The sequence below is a fragment of the Anarhichas minor genome, unplaced genomic scaffold, assembly GCF_050575085.1.
Source record: "Anarhichas minor isolate MPS153535 unplaced genomic scaffold, ASM5057508v1 ptg000011l, whole genome shotgun sequence".
NCBI lineage: Eukaryota > Metazoa > Chordata > Actinopteri > Perciformes > Anarhichadidae > Anarhichas > Anarhichas minor.
The window spans coordinates 13,369,450-13,393,757 of NW_027466457.1; the positions used below are offsets into that span (position 1 = coordinate 13,369,450).

General features: G+C 40.9%; 2 protein-coding genes across 5 annotated transcripts; one reads left to right on the forward strand and one right to left on the reverse strand.

Moving 5' to 3' along the window:
- The first annotated feature begins 13,320 nt into the window (after nucleotides 1-13,320).
- On the forward strand, nucleotides 13,321-17,968 carry snx22 (sorting nexin 22). Its single transcript, XM_076090029.1, has 7 exons — nucleotides 13,321-13,425; nucleotides 14,794-14,877; nucleotides 15,597-15,701; nucleotides 16,531-16,625; nucleotides 16,978-17,010; nucleotides 17,636-17,703; nucleotides 17,818-17,968. Exons 1-7 carry the CDS (start codon nucleotides 13,339-13,341, stop codon nucleotides 17,934-17,936), a joined length of 591 nt encoding a protein of 196 aa, XP_075946144.1. The 5' UTR covers nucleotides 13,321-13,338; the 3' UTR covers nucleotides 17,937-17,968.
- Nucleotides 17,969-19,634: 1,666 nt separating this feature from the next.
- On the reverse strand, nucleotides 19,635-24,252 carry tdg.2 (thymine DNA glycosylase, tandem duplicate 2). 4 transcript variants are annotated; one of them, XM_076089503.1, is made up of 11 exons: nucleotides 24,004-24,251; nucleotides 23,848-23,908; nucleotides 22,554-22,864; nucleotides 22,086-22,285; nucleotides 21,930-21,999; nucleotides 21,221-21,356; nucleotides 21,005-21,087; nucleotides 20,800-20,894; nucleotides 20,539-20,710; nucleotides 20,218-20,374; nucleotides 19,635-20,057 (listed from the first exon to the last, which is right to left on the reverse strand). In XM_076089503.1, exons 2-10 carry the CDS (start codon nucleotides 23,901-23,903, stop codon nucleotides 20,268-20,270), a joined length of 1,230 nt encoding a protein of 409 aa, XP_075945618.1. In that variant the 5' UTR covers nucleotides 23,904-23,908; nucleotides 24,004-24,251; the 3' UTR covers nucleotides 19,635-20,057; nucleotides 20,218-20,267. The 4 variants fall into 4 exon arrangements, with proteins under 4 accessions (XP_075945618.1, XP_075945617.1, XP_075945620.1 ...); XM_076089502.1 differs by having other exon boundaries at nucleotides 23,848-24,252; XM_076089505.1 differs by having other exon boundaries at nucleotides 23,093-24,249.
- Between the last annotated feature and the right edge of the window lie 56 nt (nucleotides 24,253-24,308).

The window sequence follows — 24,308 nt, forward strand, 5'->3', positions numbered from 1 at the left end:
GCCACCTCCACCACCTTCCTCCAGTGGTGCTCGTTCCTCGTGGTCTCCTCCTCCTCCTCCCGTACCTCCGGATCGGAGGTGGCGCAGCTCGTCCGCCTGCAGAGCGCTGTACCAGGCCTGCTGCCCGCCGTCGGGGGTCAGCACGGGGCTCTTGTCCTCCTCCTGGCCCTGGACCTGATTCTGCACCGACTTCACGAGGTTCGCCGCGTTCACCGGCAGCTGCAGCAGCAGCCTTTGCATGGTGGTCATGTTTCCAAAAACTTGTAGCAACCTGTAGAATCCCCCGGTAGATAAAAGTGGGAAGGCTGCAGTTTCCCAAGCCACTCCTCTGTGTTAAATCAGCTGGATCAGTTTATGAAATGATCCTCACAGCAAATAGCAGCTTCTGTGTTATAACACTCCGCGGTTAAGTTCATCCAATGTGGACGAAGATCATGCGACGGACCTCTGCAGACGGTGGCCAAGGTTGATGCGCTTTGCCTCCTGACGTGCTGTAATCCAAATCCACCAGAGCTCCGGTGCAGCTCCTTCTGTTGCTGCCGAGCCTGTACGCATCCTCATCGGCTGCTCAGTAAATGGATGCTCGGGCAGAGAGGGGCGTGGACATTTATCCGCCTCTCTTTCTCGTGACTCCTCCCGCCGCTGCACCAGCTCTCTCTCTCTACCCTCTCGTGCACACAACAACGTTCTCCACGCATCCGAGCTCTCCCACAGTGACACCGCCTCTCCGACACCCTTTTGCCACGTTGTCGCTCCCCTCCTCGTGCCAATCTTGCTAAACTCTATCAACTATCTACTATCCATGATACCCGACAGATGCTTTTGAAATAAGTATCACTCCTCTTGCTCATTATGTTTAGAATATGTCACTGTCTTATTCATTTTTAATATTCCGCGAGGTACCTTTTTTTTCTTGTCTTACATGACTCAGCTTTCCTCGCAGTGTCGTGATGAGGATCTCTCTCTCTCTCTCTCTCTCTCCCTCTCTCTCTCTCTCTTTCTCTCCCTCTCTCTCTCTCCTTCTCCCACTCATTTCTTTTTCCAACAAAAATAACTGCCTTGAAGCACAATTCCACATATGCTCTTCCTGTGATCTGTAACGGCTCAGTCAGGACTTGCTGACATTTGCTAAAGACTAATACGATATGTTTAATCTGTAAATACACCCACTGACAATGAATTACACTGACAGTGACAATGCTGTGACAACTGATGCCATGTTGGATGTAATACAGAGAGAATTTCTTCCTTCAGAAAGTATTTTTGGTGTTTTTAAAAGAAACTCTTTGATCTCTTGGTTCTCAGTTTAAGAGGAACACATTTAGTTATCTCCATCTAAAGGCACAGAAACAAAACACATCACAGTCATTATTGCAAACATCTGAAGAAGATCCTTTTCAATACATCTATTATGATTCTAACTATAAAAACAGCTGCTGCTAACTATTATTTTCAATTTTCTTCTCTTCTTGTCAAAACTTTTATGCTGGATTCTGGGTGCAGTGCAGCGATATTGTATTCTCTAAATGAAGGTGGCTTACAGTACAAAGAACATATGAAGGCGGTCATGAATTTATAAACTCTATATGCAAGTAATTCATATTCATCCCCCACTGGGGCCACGATGGAGATAAGCTGTGAACTTCAGTACATTTGTGTTATCTTTGATCCCGATGCATGTGTGTGTGTGTGGGTGTTTTTTTTTTTCTAAGGAATAGTTGGACATTTTGGGGTCATGCTGAGAGTTATATGTTAGGACTGATACCACTCTCATGTCTGTGTGCTAAATTAAAAGGCTAAGTCAAGCAGCTGGTTAAGTTAGCTTAGCATAAAGACTGGAAACAGCTAGCCTGGCTCTGTCAGAGGGAAACATAATCCACCTACATATGGCATTTACCAAAATGTTGGGCTATTCCTTTAAAGAAAAAGGCAATGTTTGACTTCTATCAACCTTTCTGAGGGGCCAAGAAACCCCAAAACAACACAGATGTCTTTGGCATGGCTAACGGTCGGATGTCTTTCAAAGAAATGCAAAAGGCACATTTTCACAAAAGAACAAGCAACAAGCCAACGAAAGCCCACAGATCCAACCAAAAGAGGGGCAACCATCCCCTGTAAAATACATAATTATACTACTTATAATTATTTGCTTTCATGGCTTGAGAGAACAATGTGTTGCAGAGGTGTGTTTTTCTTGCTCAGAGTAATAATAACACAGAGATTGACATGTTTGAGGACTGAAGCAACATCTTACATCTGCCGTGTTTCCAAGGAGATGACAGAGGGTAGGTCGAGTCAACGCTTTCACTGCCGTGTTTAACGACAATCTGGTTAATCTACTTTCACTGAGGAGACATCGACTTCTGCAAACACGAGAGACATAACAGCAACGCCCAGTCTACACTGGAATCAACTGATGAAGGCTGAATTTAGTTTGAAAGTACAAAACCTGGCAAACAAACTCAAGGCAAAAGTTCCTCCTCAAGATCCAAAGGTCACAGTTCACAGCCACAAATTACATCTACCATCTATGAACAATGAGCTCCCTCTGTTGGTGAATTATGGTGAAGCAGTGGCATCTGATAGCAAAGCCTGCAACATGTTCCCAAACCGAGATACATGCAGAGAACAGGTGTGAAACACAACAGGAGGGCAAAGGAGAACGCTCAAAGTTCACAGAAACACTGAATAGAGACAACTCATAGAAAATGATTAACAAAATAAAAGTATTTTTTAGAATACATCTGAGAGAATAAACACAACTAGAGGCATACAGTATAGCTCACAACACATGGGCACTGATGAGTCATGTGAATGTAGCATTAGTCAGCATACAGTAGCTGGCAGCATGTTTCTGTCTTCTGTTATTCTTTTTGAATAAGTAGAGGAAGCCATGAAACCGTTTTAAAGGCCCTACATAGATACAGTACTAAACCCTTACTGGTGTTTTTAATTATTTGGCAAGACTACACCTCTCCTCAGGACTGCGTGTGAGTACAAACTATGCTATGGAACAGACGTTTCTGTTCAGCTCTCATTCCCTTATATTGAAGCCCTTGCAATGGACAAACCCAAGCCTGTTTTGGCTCTTGTGGACTTGGTGGATGTGGTTTGGTGACTAATAGAAACACTGATGTGCTGTGTTTGGAAATTAAGACGTTATTAGTTCTAGCTTGTTACTTCACCATTGTTAGCACATGTTCACTCTAGCAGACTGCAAACAAAAACCTGATCATCGTCACCCACGATTGTCACGCACGTCACAATCGTGAAATCACTTCCTTTTTCGGGGTCGACTGAGTGCATCGGGCAATTTCATAGGACGGAAATATCCCCGTATATTACTACAGCAATGGTCAGGAATGTGCTTACAGGTTGCCAACAGGGTGGCAGTCCAAACAGACAAATCCAAGGTAAAAAAAAAAAGGTGCAGGTTCGGATGTGCTGGGAAGCAAAGGCATAACTGCCATACTGGCAGAGAATGAGCGGGAAAGAGCTGGTTATACACTGAGGGGCTGATGAGAAGCAGAAACAGGTGAGCAGAGGAATGAGAGACACTGGGACAGGTGGGAAATTCTGAGGACATCTGGTGGATGGATTGAGAATGACAATGCAGGAGTCTGGAAGAAGTGAGACGTGGCTGGAAACACGCTGTGCGTTCCAAAACCCGTACTAACATAATATTTAGCATGCCAAAAAAAAATTTTGTATTTGAAAAGCGTTGTGTCAAAAGTACCAGGATGTCCTGAGCATCGCTCTACCAACATGCATCGCTCTTACTCGCAGCAGACATTTTTGGCATGTCATCACAGGAGAAGTTTATTAATGACATTAATAATGACTGCATGACATTTAGGTGAGCGAGCTCCAGGGCTTTGGCACTGTGCATGCTGGCTCACTGACGCGGCTTAAAGAGACACACAATGGGCCTGAGCCATTGTTAATGTCATTTGTTTCACCTGCTGTTAGCGTTATAGGACTATACTATAATAAAACCCACAACTGTTTGGCTGCATAGCATTAGAGGAGGAATAAAAAAAGCTGATTGGCTTATGGAGAACATAAAGGTAAAAAGAGTGTTTTCATATGCGGGTGTGCAGGACCTTAAACATATGTGGATTGTACATAGGTATGTCGACAAAAGTGAGACAACTAAATATGGCAAAAATTCACGAAACTGCCATATCAAACTTCTATTCTATATCCAAATAGTATGTTATCAAACCATGCTCAGAGCCCAGAGTTCCTCCCTGTTTGTCCAGTGAACCAAACACTCTTTTTCTATAGGAGACATTTTTACATGTCCGTGTAAATAACAAAATCAATGCAGACTAAATTGTCAAATAAGTCAAAATGTCTGCTGTGAAAAAAGGCTTATGGCAGGCTGCACACTGAAGCACGCTGTTTGTAACCCAATTATTGAACCATGATATGGCAATAAATAGAACCAATGGAACCGAAAATCAAATATGCATTCAGCAAAACACTGAGTAACATTTTGTGCCTCGCTAAGCTGCTACCCATAGCAATCCTCCTGTGCAAAAATAAAATGTTGCTGGAGGAACAAATTGTTCCCGTGCAGGACGACTAACCGACAGGTTTTCCTCCAAAATTATGAATCTGTTCATGTCTGTTCACGTCCTAAGAAACCAAGATAATAACAGCTATTAATAGATCCGTTGATGTACAAAGAAATGCAGCAATTTGACAATCGCTTCGTTGTTTAAGTAATTTTTCATCAATATTGCCAAAAATGTGCTGGTTCCAGACTGGCTGGAACCAGCATTATCAAATGCGTTCAAATTTGAAGATATTATTTCTTTTTTTCTTATTTGGAAGCAAACTAAATATCTTTGGGTTAAAAAAATAGCAAGATTGATAAATAAACCATGGCAGACATACTGACTGTTATTTGCTTATTGCGGATATATTGTATTGTGTATGTGACGGCTAATAAATTAAAATAAATTATAGTACAGCAATGTCAAACTATACTGTAGGTTTGAGGTAATTTAGAAACTAGTCTCCATTAGTCTGTCCAGTGGAGGACTATGACAAGAGTATTTTTCTCTGGTAAAATATACCAATCAATACTTTTGTTGGTCACAATACATAAACAAAACAAACCTAGGGGGTCTGTATCAAGATGGTTTGCTTATGTATAAGGAAATTATTATCAGCTGATATATCATTATCAGATTTTGTAAACTCGCAAATATATATATTTTTTGTTTATATAGGAGCATTACTGAAGGTCTCTTCTTTACTCAAACCGTATTTCAGGTCGTTATGACCCGGGTCTGAGTGGTTATCTGACACTAAAGCTGTGTGCTGCCGCTCTGCGCGCTGTCCAGCAGGGGTGGTGCTGAAAACGCTGGAGCTGAGGCCTGGCATCCTCTTCCGACAGGCCTGTCACATCTCACCTCACAAAAACATGAAATATAAACACCCCGATCCTTTAAAAACGCCTTAAAAACACACACACACACACACACACACACACACACACACACCAGTGAATGCACATCTAAGTCAACACCAGCATCGTGTGACGCTGCTGCCTGAGCGACCAAAATCACGGTGACAGACTCACGACCATAGGAGAGAAAAGGCAGACACCGCTTTAAAATCACGGGCCGAATAACAAACTAAGTTCACTTCAAAGGGGTTTGCATGTTGCATTAAACACTTTAATACGTTTTAACAGACAGGAAACCACATTTCACGCAGCACCTCCCCCGCCATTAGCTGCCCCCGGTATAGTCCCCCCCCCCGCTGCACATTATGACAAATAAAAACGGCGTCAAGAGGCAGGTGGCTTCGTACCTTTTGTAGTCGGACGAGAAAATCCCTCCGCTCGCCGGGTCGTGACCATATTCAGGCTCTCCGACGCTGGACGAGCCCCCCTTCTCGTCGTTGAACGCGGAGCTGGCGGACATTGCCGTGGCTTTCTGTTGTTTATTTCTTCTGTCGCCCTCACAGAGCAGCGATGGAGATTTAGTGCAGAGGGCAGCAGGATATATACGGCTCTTAAAGGCGCACAGACGCACACACACACGGCCGTTATCTCTCTGAGATGCTCGGTGCAGAGGGGGGGGGGGGGGGGGTGATGCTCTGGTCACGTGATTTGTAGTTCCTTCTACCAGGAAGTAGGCTTCCGTCAGATGTATGGAAGACCATCTCCGGTACTGTGATGAAATAATAAAGCTCTAGTCATTGTAATGGAAACACATTGGTGCTTTAGTACTTTTACTTAACGCTAAGTGAAAGTGCTAAAGTATTAGCTTTATAATCTACTTAAAGTAAAAAAAAATATCATTGTGCAGAAGGGTCCATTGCAGAATTGTAATATACTACTGGATTAAAATGAGTGATGCATTAATGTTAGCATCACTTTAATGATGCAGCTGGTAAAGGCGGGGTTTACTTTAACTGCTTTGTTTACTGCTGGGTAGCAAAGCTATCACATTCATAAAGTGGAGTAGAAAGTACAATATAATGCAGTGGAATAGAAATATAAAGAAACGTTAGCATGCAATTGAAATACTCAAGTAAAGTACAAGTCCTTCAAATCGCATAACTTGAGTAAATGTACTTAGTTAGGCTATATTACTGTACTGTCTTGAGCTTTAAGAAACCAAAGTCATTTTCAGATTTGTGGAAACTTTACTGCAGTATAAAACACCACCAACAACAACAACAGAAAAATAACGTGTACGAAGCTAACTTCAACCTCGAGATGTCTCCCAAATGACAGCGCGCGAGGCTCGTCAGTCCCGTCTCTTTGGCAACTTGGAGCAGAAGTAGCTTTGAGCTGTTTTCACGTCGCTTATATGCGAGGTGTGGAAAAAATGAGGAAAAGTAGTCTGGCACGTAGCTCGTAAGTTCACTGTTTTAGACAAAGAAACGTTAGATCTCCTCGATTAATTTCAGTCTCAGGACAAGTTCCAACACGCTTCTTTTCTTTTAACACAGGTCAAGCTTCAGAAGCAGTAGAAGCTCCATCTCGGTCGGTGGCAGAAAGAGGAATAAACCTGAGAGGAGCACCGATCAAGCTCCCAGAAGAGCAGTCCGGGTATCTAGTTATTATATTATAATCTAACGCTAAATAACGTTAAACTAAAGGATTCTTAATCTTCCCGTTTCCTATTCATGTTGTAGTTTTGTTTTGTATTATTATCAAGCATGTCTAAGTATTAAATACTGGCTCTGGCTGTGTCTTTGCAGGTGTTGGACGTTAACGGCAATGACGTCACCCCTCTGCCGCTGCATCGTGCAGAGCCAGGAGACGTGACGTCACAACCAGACAGACGCCTTCTGGATGAACTCTTCACCGACTCAGGATCAGACCACGTGAAGTCCTCTTCAAGCTTCTGTGGGACCTCTTGCAGGTTGAGTTGACTTGAATTGAGCAAAGCAGCAGTTTGTTTACCTCACCACCAGCTCTGTTGAATATTAACTAATCCATTAGTCAGTAGTCTTATGTACAGATTTATTGTTATTGATGGGGGGGGGGGGGGGTAATAATTACTCCATCAAAGTATGATTTGTAGCTAAATATAAATATACATATATGTTTTGCAGATTTTCCTACATTACAATTGTTATTTGTGTAGCTTGTTATAGACACATTTCTGACCAAAAAATGTTCTAATTAATGACTTTCTTTCTTTCTATTTTCAGCTCATTTTTGGGCAGCAGCGGACTATTTGACGTAGCGTCACTGACTAAAGACAGTGAGCATAGTGTTCCTAAACTGGACACATCAATAAACCCTCCAATTACAAGTGGTTAGTATTACATATATATATATATATATATATATATATATATATATATGTTTATTATCACTGATTCCTTCTGGCGATTGTAATTTTCTCTCTTGCTTTGAATTGGTCTTTCATATGTATAATAAGATAATGTATTGACAATCCAGTTTTACATTGTTATACTGTATGCGATAAAATATTAACATTGCAGCAGAATACAATTAAATCTACAACATCTTATGATCAAATTACATTTTTTAAGCAGATAGTCTTTTGTGGTGTTTTATACATGTATGTTCATTATTTTATTTTATTTTTCTTTTCCCCGCCAGAGGTGCCGAGGAAAAGAGACAATGTGAAACAACATGTGACAGAAGAGATGTTGGCTGAGGGAGTAGACATCTGCCTCTCTGAAACAGATACCATTTCACCGCTGGACATACCCAGCATCTTTATGTCAGAGGACGCTGATGATGCAGAAGCTTTTAAGTGAGTGCCTGTTGGCTTTCTTGAATATTAGGCAAAATCTTAACAGGCACAGGAAGTGGCACTTCATGTCTCTAACTTGGGAGCTGCCTGTCACATACTGTGCAGTGTGTATATCAGTTTGTGTGTCTGTGCAAATGCCGTAACCAGTACTTCTTTGGTTGTATAAAGCTGTTGACATGTTCAACTTGTTCTTACAGCGAGAGAAACGTTAAATATGCTGAGCTTTGTAAGAACAGATTGGACAACGATAAGTATGTGGAACGACCAACGCAGACTTTCAATGGAGCACTCAAAGACAAGCAGATACAGACTGACAAGATGGCCACGGTGGATGAAGATTAGGCTTAATTATCCTTCAAATCAATTGAGAGTTTTCAGATTGATGCAGCTGTTTTTCCATTACAGTACAAGGTTGTGCTGCAGTTTATACACATAAACCCATATGTTGGTGGGTTTGGCGGTTATGGTTATTAGGTTTCAGTTTTTCAAATTAGACAGTTAGCTAAAATTCTCTCATGTCCACAGGGGCGATTGCTTCTGTCATCTGTCTTCAAAAAGCTTTTCACCCTTTTAATAAAAAGGTACATTCGGTTTGAACTAAAGAAACATTTTTTGTTTTTTACACTAAAAATAAGCAACTTAAAGTTGAGCTCTAAAGACTTGATCTTGACAAATTGTGACGACAGGAGACGGACCTTATTTTGAAGACTTAGGGAGACCCCTACTGGGAGATCTGTATATGGATGTTAAAACAAGAGATTTAAACTGAAAGGCATCGAGTCAGTGAGACAGTTATGTGCATCATATACTTTCCTATTCAAAGCCCCTGCTGGACTGTTTTCCTAAAATATATGAAAGTGAATATTCTGCAATATTCTGTCATACAGTAGTGAAAACTTGGAATATACTGTATATTACCTTTGTCTCTCTCTCTCTTACTCACACTCACTGTCTTGCTTTCTGGTGAGAAATGGAGATGTGATCTTAACTAGCAGATTTATAAAGACTGTTTTTTCATAATCATTCACATTTTCAAACATTATCCAAACATAATTTAATTCATAAAACAAAGACTTTAATATACATTTAAAGTTAGTCAGAGGAACTTTTAACTTAATGTAACACTGATGCCGCTATATGACCTACACAAGTAAACAAGACCATCAGCGAGAAGATTGTCTATTTATATTTAGTTATTCTTAATGCTTGTCATTGGTGCCATTGGGTCGGATTCTGATGAAAAAATCAGATGAAATCATGCAGGTTCACCAAAAACTCCCTCAGTTCAGACTCCAGTCCGGTCCCCTCTGGGACCCAACACCCCGCTGCTGGAGACCCAGGCTGTATTTCTGGGCCCGTTGGAGGGAAAAGAGGCCCAGGAGAACCAGAACCACTGAGCGGAGAACTGTCAGACCCTGCTGCGGTAAAATGAGAGGTTTTCTAAAGGGACTCTGGTACTCAGAAACACTACCACTTATACGTGAGTTTTAGGCAATGCATCATTTTCCCGTTATATATAATAATGTAGTTGTGTTGTTGTAGCCTGAGTAGCAGCCCATATGTGGATGATCTACTGAACGCCAGTTTGAAGCAGTAAGAGCCGAACTGTGTGCAGAACTCAAGAATGCGTCAGCTAACACAGTTATTCTGGACGACAGTGCTTTCTTTCATTCACACACTGGCTCGGACAAATTGCATCACGCTCCCCAACCGGCTGGTATGTCTATAAATGCAAAAACTTCAATGGGGGAAGTTGTGGGGACTTACCTAAACTCGAGTCCTTCTCTTGTAAAACAACGTCCTGATTTCAGCTTTCAAATTATCTGATTTACACAATGATGCGCCTGGCTCACAAAATCATATTACAAATGACCTGATCAACCGAAAGTAATTTGACTTGTCAGAGTGGGAAAAGCACAGGTGATACTGATAAAACTAAAGATGGCTCAGTTATATACTCAAGTGTCCCAGAGAGAGTTACAGTGAGCCAGCGTGTGTAATACCTGGATTCAAAGCTGCTAAATGGAATATATTCATCATTAATTAGATTTTTCTTTTCTTACAGCAACATGTCAAACTGTGACATCTGTGAAAAAAGGCCTATTGCCGACTGGATGCACAACTCAGGCGGACAGTTTGAATTAAAAGCTTTATTGTTTTGGCATCAGGTTACAATCCAAACAAAGGTGAACAAAGCACATGGCGAGGCAGGGAGGCAAAAAAAGGTTTGAAAAGGCAGTCAAGTGATCACAACAGACACAGAAATGGTTCTCAGGAAGGCTGGCCACAAAGACAGAAGTCACAGTAGACAATTCGACAGGTAAGCTGAGAGAAAGCGGCTTGTAGTTATTCTGGGGAGCTCATTAGGGAAATGGAAACAGGTGTGTGCATGAGGGAAACAACGAGGCCTACAGCAGGTCAGAAAAGATCAATAACACTAATATCTGCCCTTTGATAATGAAGCTACAGCCAGTTAGCTTAGCATAAAGTCTACAAACGGGGGAAACAGAGTTGGCTTTGTCCACAGGAAAAGACATTGCATACCAGCACCTATAAAAAAAAATCACTGATTACCATGTCACATCTTAAAAAAAAAACATGACAAGTTGTTTGTGTTGGATTATTTGTTTTGCCTGGGTGCAGTAATGCAGTGCTAGGCTAGCTGTTTCCCCCTGTTTCCAGCCTTTATGCTAAGCTAAGCTAACCGTCTCTTGGCCGTAGCTTCATATTTAATGGACAGTTATAAGGGTGGCATCAATCCTCTCATCTAACTCTCGGCAAGACAGCGAAAGAGTGCATTTCCCAAAATGCCAAACTAGTCCTTTAAATTTTCATTTAAATAAAGATAAATTAATGTGACTCCAAAATAGATACATTTATACTCAAGGCTACTGAAGTGACATGTAATAGTGATGAAAACCTCATAACATCTTTTATGGTGTGTGCAACTCTTGGTATGCTATAAAACCCTAAACTCTCATTCAATCAACGGAACTTTGCTGTAGGAGAGAGAAAGCTAAAATCAAAGCAGCGCAAAAAACAATTTCACAGACCAGTGTCTTTAAATCCAATCCAACAAACAAAAAAACATGAAGAAATGATTTCATTTTAGAAGTCTATGTTACAGCAACAAGACTAAGACTGACTTCCTTTTTGTTAATGTGTACGGCCCGCATCTGCTGACAGTGTGACTTCAGACACAAAGAGGATTCACATGAGCCGTAGTAAAACACGGCGATGACGAAACGGCTGTTATATTTTTAAACCGTGCTGTGACTCTATAAAGGTCACATATCCTCACATAGAGCTGCTTAAGTAAGCTGTTTTCTGCCTGTTTTAGACTGAAGCACAGCGAGGAACAGCACAGGGATGGGAAGATATAAACCCCATGATGACGAGTCACAGACAGGAGCATGTGATTGTGGTTGAGATCGACACGTGGACAATCATCTGGGTGTGCTATTTAAGTGTTGAACCAGAAATAAAATAGACTGAGTTAGGAAAAAAGAGCAAATTTTCTTCATACTTTAAGATCGGGAAGTGTCCTTTCCTACTATAGAATTCCGAGCAGCTGTCCTGAGAGGATGCGAGTAGTTTTGTGTTATGTGGTCTGGGTTTACATCCCTTTTTATATCCAATGGATTGTTTTTTGTTTTACTTTGTGTTTCAAGTTCTGTGGGAAGTGAACCTGGATTTGAAAGTGACATTTGTCGTTGTTGCTCTCAGAAGGCTGTTTGTTTGTTTTTTTAAACCCAATGGCCTTCAGTTTATTCACCTTTTTACTTAGAAAACACAGTTTACCCACCTCTGATGGGCTGTTATACATATTTATTACAGTATCAGATGATTTAAGTTATATGTGGGTGGAGTCCGAACATTTGGATTGATAAACAACTCACGGTTTACTTATTAACCAGTAATTAACTTTTCTTAGTTGTCATCATGTTGATACTTTAGTGGCTGTTTAATACTTCACTCACTTTGTTATTCATTTCTGTACTAGTGAGATAGACAGTTGGAGGTCATGTGAATTTCTATTTTTGATTGTGGAGCTGTTCTTTACAGCAGGAACCGTCTTAAAGATAAGGACTGTTTCCTGACCTGAGATCAGGTGCTTCCGCTCTATAAATGTGCTTTATGAGCTCCAACTGTACTCTGTGTCAAAGATCAGAGTTTAAAATACGATTCGTCTTTATTTTTAATGCTGGCTGGTGTTTTCTTATATGATGGCTACTTCACGTCGCAGTGGCAGAGTGAAAGAAAGAAAACCACGCTGTGCATTTGAATTATGTAAATTATTGTCCACATATTCTGAAACTGACACTAGTATACTTTGCAAATTCAGATTTTTACATTTACTGTTTAAATGAAAGAAAAGTAGAATATGGAGAATCAATTTTTACTTGAGTAAGAATACAACTAAGTATGAGCATCAAAATATACCTTTCGTGCCAAAGGTATACTTATTCATCATGCACGTTAATGTTGCAGCTGGTAAAGGTGGGGCTAATTTGTATGTCTTTGTATGTCCTGAATATCCAATTAAGTCCCATTTTATCTTAACCTCTTGTAACACATCATAATTAATTTGTTTATAATATTTTGTATTGTTAATATGAATCTGCAAAGTGACTTAAGTTGTGGCGTAAAAAACACAATAGTTGCCTCTGAATTGTGGCAGAAAATGAAATACTTCAGTAATGTACCTCAAGATGATACTTAAGTGCATCGCTTGAATCCACTAAACCTCACACTAGAAAGCTCCAGACAGCAAACTCCAGCTCGGTGTTGTTGTTGTGTCGGTCATGCGAACTAAACTGCTGACTTTGCATGTCCCTCAGCAGCAGCAGCAGACTGGGTGTTGATCCCTAAATGTTGGACTGCACCTTTAACGTCCCTGAACGCGCCTTGTGGTTGTGTTCGTCCAATTAGTGTGTAGGTGGAGCTCAGGAAGAGACCGACTACCGACACACGGACGGGCACGGAGCTGAGGTTTTTTTTTTCAGTTCCTGAATGCGGAGAAGAAGAAAAAAAACCCGCGTGAAGTTACTCTTCAGCTGCAGAAAGTTGATCGAGTCCGATGGTGTGGGAGGAAGATTTCCCGATGATTGAAGTATCGATACCATCGATGGAGAGGGAAGTGGACGAGTCGGGGAAGACCAGAAAGGTGAGGACGCCGTTTGATCTGTTGTCACTTTAACTTTTGGTCGCTTTTTTTTCTCGGCAGCGTAACAACACGTTAACTTGATCTTCCTCCATATTCACTTTGTTCTATTCTAACCTGCCGCGTGTCTAGTTTGGTGATAACTGCGACACCAGGTGAGCCAGGTAACCTGCAGGTAGAAGAGTGAACGTGAGCTCAGCTCGGGATTTTCCCTCCAGCGGTGAAAGAAATACTCAAAGACAATAAAACTATCGAAATATCAATGGAGTCTGGAATTAGAATTTTGCTTTGAAATAAATAACTGGTGATAGTAAGCGAGTAGGCTGCACAGTCGCGTACTGTAGTCTTACTTAGTACAACTTTGAGGTACTTGTACCGTCCTTGAGTATTTCCATTTTCTTTGCTACTTTATACTTCACCACAGTATTATAATAATAATAATAATAATACATTTTATTTATAGAGCGCTTTTCAGAATACTCAAAGACACTTTAAATTAAAATCATCTTATTAAAAAAAGCTATACACGAAAAACATGAAACACAATATTAATGCCCCCCCCCCCCCCCCCCCCCTCTCCCTGAACACACACACACACACACACACACACACACACACACACACAGAGTGTCCAGAGTACCCAGCACAGGGAACCACAGACTGGGTGTATCCTATGTAAAGACTCATTAATGCCTCGGTTTCTCAGTTTAATAACTCTCTTTGTTTCACTATAGTTCTCTATGTTAGCAGTTAAACTACACAGACTTCCAGAGAACAGTCACCTAATGAACTGTAATGAATTGCATTCACATCTACATTTTAGACTAATGCAAAATTTAAAAAAAACGACACTAACCTGGGGAATTTCTGCAGTGTGCTGAACTGACCTCTGTTTGGTTTTATCATCTCAGTCTGAGAACACAATACGTTTGACTCGTGTTCCTTTCTGTTCACATTACTGATAAAGTATATAAGCAGGAACCGTATGACGAGGACGTCCTGCTATTTGTTCTCCAGTGCAGCACAATGCTCTTTTTTAAATTACTTTTTGAATCCTGATTCTCATTGTTTTTGAATAAAATATCAAACATTCAAAGAACAATATAGTTTGTTTATATTCAGATATAACGGATATATTTGATTGTCTTCACTTTTTAAATGTTGTGGATGATAAAGTTGGTCAATTAATACCACATGTAGCACATGTAATTATATTTAATATCTCTTGGTTATTTAATCCAAAGAAGATTGGAGAACCATGTCTATATATTTTTGTCATTTTAAAAAGCATGACGCACTTTAAATGTCCAACCTGACACACATTAAATTCACTAAATGACGGATTGTGATTAAATCCTCTTTTGTTTGCAGCGTTTCAGAGTTGAAGTCTTGTTTCACGGGAGGAAACATTTTGTGCTCCGAAGAAGCAGCGAGTTCCAGATTCTCCACAGAAAAGTAAGTCCCTTTAGGGTCACAATTAATCCAACGTTGTTGAATTATTGACTGTTTCCTGTATGGAGCGCTGCATATTATGTTATGAGATGTTTACGTTTTTTGTAACTCAAAATAAGACTGTTAACATGGATTTAAGATCACAAGGAAGCTTCACTTTGATGGTCTTTTACATTTGTAAGAATATGCATTGAGGTTCTTCATTTGGTTCAAGGTTCAGCTTTATTGTTCTTATACGATAAAGGACTGCACGCACAGAGAATAACATAATGTTTAAATATTTAAATTAAAATTAAACATTAAACAATAAAATAGAGCAAAGTATATAAAGGTAGCACTAAAGAGAAAAAGAAAAAAAACTAAATTATATTAACAAGGAATATATACAGTAAAAATATGTACAATATGTAGTGCAAAAGTTGAGTTTACAGTGTACAAAGTGCTACTTTGAAAAGGTCATTTAAAAAATATTTTAACTCATTCAATATTTGCATCCATGCTTCTTCTTCCCTTGCCTTCCATCAGCACTTTGCTAAGTGTCTTGGTACATTATCAACGTACAATCATTGGAATAGTGTGAAACAAACAGTAAGAAGTGAATCATGCTCACACACGCGGGGGCCCATTCAGAAAAGTGCTTCTATTGGTCAACAACTACCGTTCAATTTCAGCTATTTTGTGTCGCGTGCCGTCAGATTTGTTCTATCTTGTGGTTCCTGCAGCTCAGGAAGATCATCCAGACTCCAGATTTCCCGAGCAAAAGGAACCCCCATCTGAGGACCAAACCTCTGGAGCAGAGGAGGCAGGAGCTGGAGGACTACGTCCAGGTAACACGCCCAGTCCAGTGAGGCGGCAACTTCTTCAGCAGCAGCTCTCTGTGATGCCCAAGTGCCATTGTGCAAGACAGGAATCTCCATCAGGGGTTTTTGACCTCACTAAGCGAGCGACACAACTTAATTTATGTAGCTCTTTTCAAAACATAAGTTCAAATCAATCAGTCAAGTTTTATTTATATAGCATCTTTCAAGCAAATCAAAAGCAATTAAAGTGCTTTACAAATCATTGACCTGATGAAAATGGAAAGATGAGACTAATGCACACCAAATGAAGTCAGGGAAATTAACAAATATACAATACAACACTGAATAAATGGATTGTTGTAAAACAGGAAAATGTTAATAAATGTAAAATTAGACGAAAAATAAACTATGTATAAATACTAAAACACTGTATGAAAATCAAGCTTCATAATAAGCAATAATAATAATAAAAGCATAAACTTATAAAACACTAGATAAAAGCCAGACTGAATAGATGGGTTAATATATTCTGTTAAGTATTTTACAGGAATAGGAAAAGTAAAAGAAGGAGAAAAGCGGAGACGGAGAAGACAAAATATAAAACAAAGAAAGAATAAGTGAATAAACCACAAAGTAAAAGTTATAAAATCAAGTGAAAGTGTTTAAAATGCTTTAAGAAGATTAGGCTTCTCTGAGACAGTTCAAGAGTCGAGGAGCAACAACAGCGAAAGACTAAAAGAACATTCTTTACTCAACAAAAGCTTTGACTTGCATGACACGACATTTCACATCCATAAAATGATTTGAGCCAAAAACACATTTTTTTACAAGTCTGGATTGTTCTCTGTTGCTGCAGGACGTCATCTACCAAGACGAAGACGTGCCGCAGGTGCTGCTGGACTTCCTCCACGTGAAGCACTTTCACACGGGGATCAAGGTCAGCAGCATGGAGTAAGTCCTTCAGTCTTCTGACCGACTCCTCTGACCCAGAGATGCTGGACACGCTGCTAAATTTAGGCCCTCTATTTTTTTGGATTGGGGGGGCAATGCGGCAACATAGTAAAACTTTCAACACATTTCTCCCAGTGTTGTGGAGCAGCCACTGGTCCCATTAAAGGAAGGACAGTAGTGTTCTGTGTGTGGGATCGTCCTCTTTCTAAAAGACCATATTTATAAACAAACAGGAAATGACTTAATGTATCACAGAGTAGCGTCTGTAATGTTTCTTTAAAGTCGTATTCACGGCCCTTTATTTTGACAGTGTCTTCTCAGGAAGTCTGTAATAGTTGTTTTATTATTTCAGATCACTTGATGATTTGGACAGTCAGGATTACAGGTGAGCTCTCTACTGGTGTTTGTGTGGTGCAGTATGTGTACCGTGTCCACTAGAAAGACGGTGGTGGAGCTATTGTGCACAGATTACTCTTCTGGTCTCTGCAAGACCATTATTTCAGTGATGACGGAAGCATTTTCATGACCACAATATAAAACGTTTTATATCTTTCCTTTTGAGAATGGTGTATTTATTTTTAGTCCTGCAGGTTGATACTAATGCAATCAGACAGTTTGGAAACGTTTCCCGTCTCTAGTCTGGATGCCACTCCACAAATCAACACATCCAGGCCACCATACTTTTTTAACTTCTTCTGTCTGCAGAGCGTTACGGTGATGATTATCATTGCACAACATAAGTCAGTGTGTGTTGTATTCGAGGGCCCCTGGATTCAGTTCTCCCTCCTATATAACACGTTTGGTCCTGTTGTTTATATCATACAAACGTCTGTTCCAGCACCCAACCTCCTTATCCTGCTCCTGGCACCTTCAACTTAACCAGAATATGAGCATGACATGACAGTTATACTAACATGTGTTTCACAACAATGATGAAAGTTGGTATACACATCTTAAAGTTTGAAGTATTAATGTTACGTAAGACTAATGTATTACTTTTGTTTCCTCAGTTATCCGTTACCAAATCAGCGAGTGTTGGGATTCTTCCAGGATCCTTATGTCTCCGACTGCACATCAGGTAGAACGACACACGGTAACAGCTGCTGACTCTGTAGTTGTGAATTTAAAAGCATTAAAAAGCGTGACGACCTCGTTCCGACTAATACCGCTGAGCTCTCGTCTCGTCCTGCAGATCTCCCAGATGTTGTCGTGGACGGTGTTCTTCAGGGTTTTTATACCCGGGACGTCCGGGTCAGCTTCACGGCTCCCGTTCTCACCGAGCCCGACCCCCCCACCTCTATAGAGGCCTGAGATCACAGTTACATGCAGGATGTAATGTTTAACAATAGAATATACAATACAAGCAAATGCACAATGCCAGCAAGGAAGATTAAAGAAAAGGCATGACGCCAAAAAAAATGTATGGAGGCTGTAACAAATTTGTACATAAGTGTTGGGGTCAGACTTTTTTTCGGCCGTGGTATTTTAAAGCATTTTTTAGTGTAAACAAATGATTTTGGAGTTATATGTACTTTTACATCATGTTTATATTGAAATTATAATAAGTAATCAAACAGGATGCATCCTGTTTTTCTAGTTAAACTGAGCTGTAGGACAAGTGATGTTTTTTTCTGTCAAAACACATATTACTTACATGATTTTAATATATTTCTATTTCCACCAGTACCTTATTAACCTACATACATTAATACAGATTGCCTTTATTCAGCATTCCAACAATGAACAGAGCTGTAAGAGTTCAAGCTGGCACAACAACATAAAGCAGTCCTATACAAATCAAAACAACTACTATCAGAACAAACTTGGCATAAAAACAAAAAGATAGAAGTAGAAATATAGATACAACTTCTATGGCCGTGGCGACAGCGGACGTGATCACCAGGTTGAAGACTGTACTTTTGACGACTCTCTCGAGTCTCTCCTCGATTGGCATCCAAAGTTGAGCCCCAACCTGAAAGATGACACGGTGAAGTTAGGTGACCTCTTGTTGGCGAAGCAACAATGCTGCTGCTGGAGGTAGTGCAGAACGTCTCACCACTAAGTCATCAGTCCCGCTGTCGCCACCATCAGGATGCACCCTGTTACGATGTTTATTAGTAAAAGCATACGCATGACTAAATATAAAATAAATACCCACAATTATACATCGTATTTTTGGTTGTTGTCATAGTGACATGATATGTTGCAGCAAAGTGCTGTCCCGTTCATATTTACACCATTTCAAGCCCTCACAGTCTCTCACACTCCACCACTTACCAGGTGATGTCAGGAAGTCCCTGAGGGTTCAGGGTTTGAGGCCTTAGGGGGGACATTGGGCCAAGGTAACAATAAAGACGGACGCCCCACCGTGCCCTGTGAGACGAACTGGTATCATTCGTTTTGCTTAGACAATTAAATGTCAGTAGAACCACAGAATACTACAGTCAGTGGTGGAAGAAATATTCAGATCCTTTACTTGAGTAAAAGTATCAGCAAAATGTACTGACAGTATTAACCGGTATGTTGCATTTTACTGCTGTAGATGTTAAAGAGTGTGCTAATTTGAACGAGCACTGCTCAGAATAACGCTTCAGTTTGTCAGAAACATTGTTTAGGCAGGTGTCATGCAGGTACAGTGTTAATCATTTGCAGCCTATAACTAAATGTCAGTTTGATTGGCTACCTTTATGGTGGTCTTTTTCTGCCTCATGCTCTGGTGCTCTCTGCGTACCAACCAGTCGGGTTTCCTCCTTTTTAAAGTCCTCCTCTTCCATGCCCTGTTATTGTTATTATAGTATTTAATACATTGTATTTAGTGTGTCAGTGTATTTAATTGCTGGGAAGGAAACTGAAATAGCGAGCGAATGATCAAAATATGTAAATCTTCCTGCTCTCATTGTGGAGATGTAACAAATACAACTTTCCACTCAAGAAGAAGCATTCATCATGCTTTCTGATGGCTGTGTATTAAAACCTCAAATGCTTTTAACAATGAGACAATAAACGTACCAGCTTTAGAAGAGATTTAATAACTCTGTAATTACAGATTAGAAACTCCGAGAACAATTACCTATTTATACAGCTGATAAATCATAAAATGTCGTTCTTTCAAAATACAAAAATAAGTCACTGGACACATGTACCATACAAAATGCAATAAATAGTGATAAAAAATAACACCAAAAACATGCAGTCTGTTTGAGAGTTAGAAAATGTGACCGTGGTGGACACTTTCTCTCTTGTGCGTCACACTGCGAGGCCTCAGGAAACGGTATGACTTCTCTTTTCTTGTGGTGTCATCAGAAGGTTTGTCAGCCTCATTGATGCATCATGCTACTAGTACAGCTGGTATCTGGTTTCTGTTCAGCGAACCTCTCCAGCTGCAGTGGTCCCGCGTCATGTTGTCCGCTGACTGGCCTACAATGTCCATTTCTGCAAGACACCACAATGCAAACCGAGATGATGGGTTGTGCTGCTCGCAGAAGGAGAAGTCATTGACAGTTCAGCAGATTTATTTTACTTCTAGAAACCACCCATGAGGTCCCTCTAGTTCCAACTAAACATAATTATGTTAACATGGTGCCTACACTACCTGTGTGCTACGGCAGACAGGCCTGTTTGTTCTCCTCTCCTCGGCCTCCTTTAGTTGGTGGAGTTGCTGCTTCGCCTCGCGTCACCAGGCAGCCCACTACAGCTTTCATACTCTGGATCCACCTGCTCCTCTTTGATTGCCATCCTCTTCGCATCCTCTGCGGAACAAAAACGCAACATAGAGGAGTTAGATCTTCATCTAAGACATAAATATGTCAGTACAAAAATCCCAGTAAGCGCGTATGTCTCTGAATGCAAACGAGCCAGGGAGTGTATTTCGATCCAACACCTGTTTCAGCAGTGCCGACTTGTTGCCGTTTACCTTTTGCTAGATGCAGATCGAACGAGTACTGCGTCTCCTCCACCTCGATCTTGGGTACCAGGCCTTTCATCTGGTCCCGCAGCTCCTTCAGCTTGATGTAGAAATGTACCTTGTCCTGCGCGCGGGGAAACTGGGCACAGCGAGGGCTCGATGACGGCATCAGGTAGCACACCTAGGAGAAGTGAAATATGCCGTGAATATGCATGTCGTTTGTTTTGTTGAGCACATTTCAAGAGTGATCCATGCGCTGCTTCAACGTACCGTTTCAGTTTCTGGGATTTTGTACGGCTGCAGACCAAATTCGAGATTCTTCGCCTTCACACCAAAAGTTTCTTTGCAGAATATTTCATAAATACCTGCAAAAATCAACAAACGTCAACACACTGTTAAACTCACCCGATGGCTTTACGAATAAGCCATCTAAACACTTCAGAGTTCAGTAGTTTCGGTGTTTTAATAAGTTTACCTTTTCCATTAAAAGCTGCTATTAATGGTTTGTATTTCTGCAGCTTGTCAAGTAACTGTCGACCTCCTTCTCGAATCTCCTTACTGGGACAATAAAAAACATAAAACCAGAAACATATTATCCGTTTGTTTCAAGGGACACACTGGATGACATCGGGCGATTCTTAAGAAGTTCCTCCCTAACTTAATAGATCAATGCAATTTCTTTGGTATTGACCTGGAGAGGTCCTTGCTGCCGGGCGTGGTCCTCTCTACCATGTTGGTGAAGCCGATGTTATATGTCTCCGGCAGGCTCTGGTCATGCATGAAGTTGAGCTGCTCGTCAGTTAGACCAGAGAGAAACAGACATTTCCCTGGATAGGAAAGAAGAGTTGGACATCTAGTTAGCCAAGCGGCTATCGAGACACAAAAAATAAGTGATGAAACACTGGACCCAGACTAGTTTTTTTTAATAGGTTATTGTCGCTTCACTGCATCTACGGGAATACATCAGCTGGTTTGTTTTTAAGCATAATTCAGTAAGCTGACGGACAGTAAAAGTCTTTTTTGTGCTGAGATTGAGGCAAAGTAAGCAACAGCACCAGTATCAAACATGTTTGGTGGCCTTATAAGAACAACAGTAAAGGGTGCGCAAAACATAAAGGAAAATAAATGGCTAATAATATTATAAAAGTGAAAGATTCTTTAAAGAAACGGATTGTGTTCAATGAAATACTTTAGAAACGGTGTGATATAACAAATATGTAAAAGTTTATGAAAATCATTGGGAACCCTGATTTCAGCAACTTCTTCTTTTGAAAACCTGTCTGTCAAAGAAACCTCCGTTGATGATACATTTGTAAATTGCATTTCTACATTTTCTATCGACCCCTTAAGTGTTTCAATGAGCACGTAAAAAAGTCAAAATTCCCTGGATTTCAACTCACAGAAATGGTTTCCTGGGTTCGGATAATGGCGTCCTTTGAAGGCTGACAATAGTCCCGGGTTAATTCCAATCTGAGGGGAGAAGCATGAAGTCGTTACCAGGTGTTTTTTTTTTTATTAAAAAAAATACACTAATAGTCGTCCAGTAAATAGCTCACTATCAGAATGTCCAGATTGTAGGTGATAACGTCAGGCAGGGTTTTGGTCATAACCTCGGCCACCGACATGCCGTTGAAGCGGTTGAGAGCCCTCTTGGCTTTTTTGGCGGCCTCGATCTCGTTCTCCTCCTCCTGCGTCTTGCCGTCCTCCGCCGGCTGCTTTGGAGGCCGGCCTCTCTTCTTCTTCACCGGAGTCACAACTAGGACAGAGAGGAGGAACAAAAACAAACGGTATGAGCCAATTAATCCCGTATTTGTATTGGGTAAAATCATTCATGTTGGCATGGCATATTACGTAACTTCAGATATTATTTAAGTTTGTATCGTGGTGTGTTTTACTATGAATACATGCATGTATGTTGCCTTAAAGTGCACAGGTAATAGGGCCGTAGTGCAGTATTTTTAGTGCGCATGACAAAGTAGGGTTGGAAAGTGACAGTCTTTGGAAAATGAAGTCCTCTTCCATACCTTGAGCGGCAGCAGCAGGCTGAGGTTGGTGCTGAACACTCGGCTCCAGCTGCTGTATTGTATGTTGGTGGTGCAGGTGCGCAGGATGCTGCTGCTGCTCCCTGAGGTGCGGCTGGTAGGTCAGCTCCTGGTAGTGATTTTGGGCCGGGGGGTTATAGTTCTGGTAAAAAGGTTCCTGGTAGACAGTTGGTTCCCGGTGGACAGACAGCTCGGCCATGACGAGGTCATCTCTGGGTCCTTCTGCGTAGTGGCCCATGTTGTGATACGACATCACATGCTGCGCCTCGGGGTGCTGCTGGCTGGACTGGTACCTAGAAAACAGAGGGTGCACGAGAGAAGAAGAGGAGGAGGAGGAGGAGGAGGAGGAGGAGGAGGAGGAGGAAGGTAAAAGTTAAAGAGAGAAGGAAAAGGAAGGTGAGCCAAAGAAGAAAAACGAAACGGGACCCGGACAAAGCAAGAAAGGACAAATGATGTCTGGTGCTCAATGGGGTGCGTGGAGAAGTGTTTTTTGAGGCAAACTTACAAGACACGATACTTACAAACACACATGCGCTGATATACACCCGTTTGTATTCTCTGCATTTCATTCAGTGTAGAGCATGTGAGTCCAGCTCTAACAGTAGATATCCTCGCTCTAATTGCGGCTGCGGCTGGGTTGGTTTTTTCAGCCTCTAACCTGCGACACTCATTGCATCCACAAATCTTTTTAACACCGACTTTGATGTGCGCTCAGGTAAGGTGGACCACAATGGAATGAAGACATACAAACAACTGTGATTAATGTGAAGTCAACTACAGGGCAAGAGTTTCTTATATGGTCCCGTTCATTCCACAGTTGGCAGAAAGGGCTGCGTAAGAGCCACTGTATTTATATGAAGCCTGTAGCAAGTCATGTTGTAATAACTGCTTAATAATATAGTAACAAGTCCAATATTTAAGAAATATCATTGTCAATTTACCAAACCAGCTACAGAGTACAAAAACATCACATTGTAACTGGCAACTACATTTGCCAGTTAATTACATGTATTGAATTACAACTTAGGGTACTTCTTATACAAGCTGTTGGTCCACTTCCCATTTAAAAAAGGACAATTTATGTTAAAATGGTCATTATCCTTAATAATTACACTGCCACTTGCTACAAGCCTAAATACAAAGAATACAGGTATGTTTGATGTCGTGTGTCAGATGCTATTTATTTATTTTCTCCATCTCATGCATGAAAATGAAGACGTCAGGGAGATAAACATGAGAAGTTTTCCATGACCTGCCACCTCCGACACCAACTCACCACTGCTGAAAATAATCCGTAGGTACCGTCAGTGATGTATACTGGTTTTCTTCCATCTTAACTGTTGATTTATTTGAATACATTAACATTCATTCTGCTGCCAAAAGCATCAATGCACACTGGAGATGTGAGCTGTGTGGAGTTTGTAGCACATACGGTACACAAAGAAGACTTATGGACGCTGCTACAGGAAGATGGAAGATTTAGCTAACAGTTAGCCAACAACGTAACGCGGTCCTACGGCTGTCTTGAAACCGCACGAGACCTCTAGGTTAACGAGACATGAAGGTATTTGAGCGAACTACCGTACCTGTCATACATTTTGTTCTTTAGTTTTCAAATAGGAAGACTGGGGGCTGGGATTCCTCCCAAAACAAAGACCATTTAAACGCTCAATAATTCATTTAGCGCAGGTTGAGTGAACGCTTACCGCCACCTCTTGGTCAGGAGGTGTACTGCAT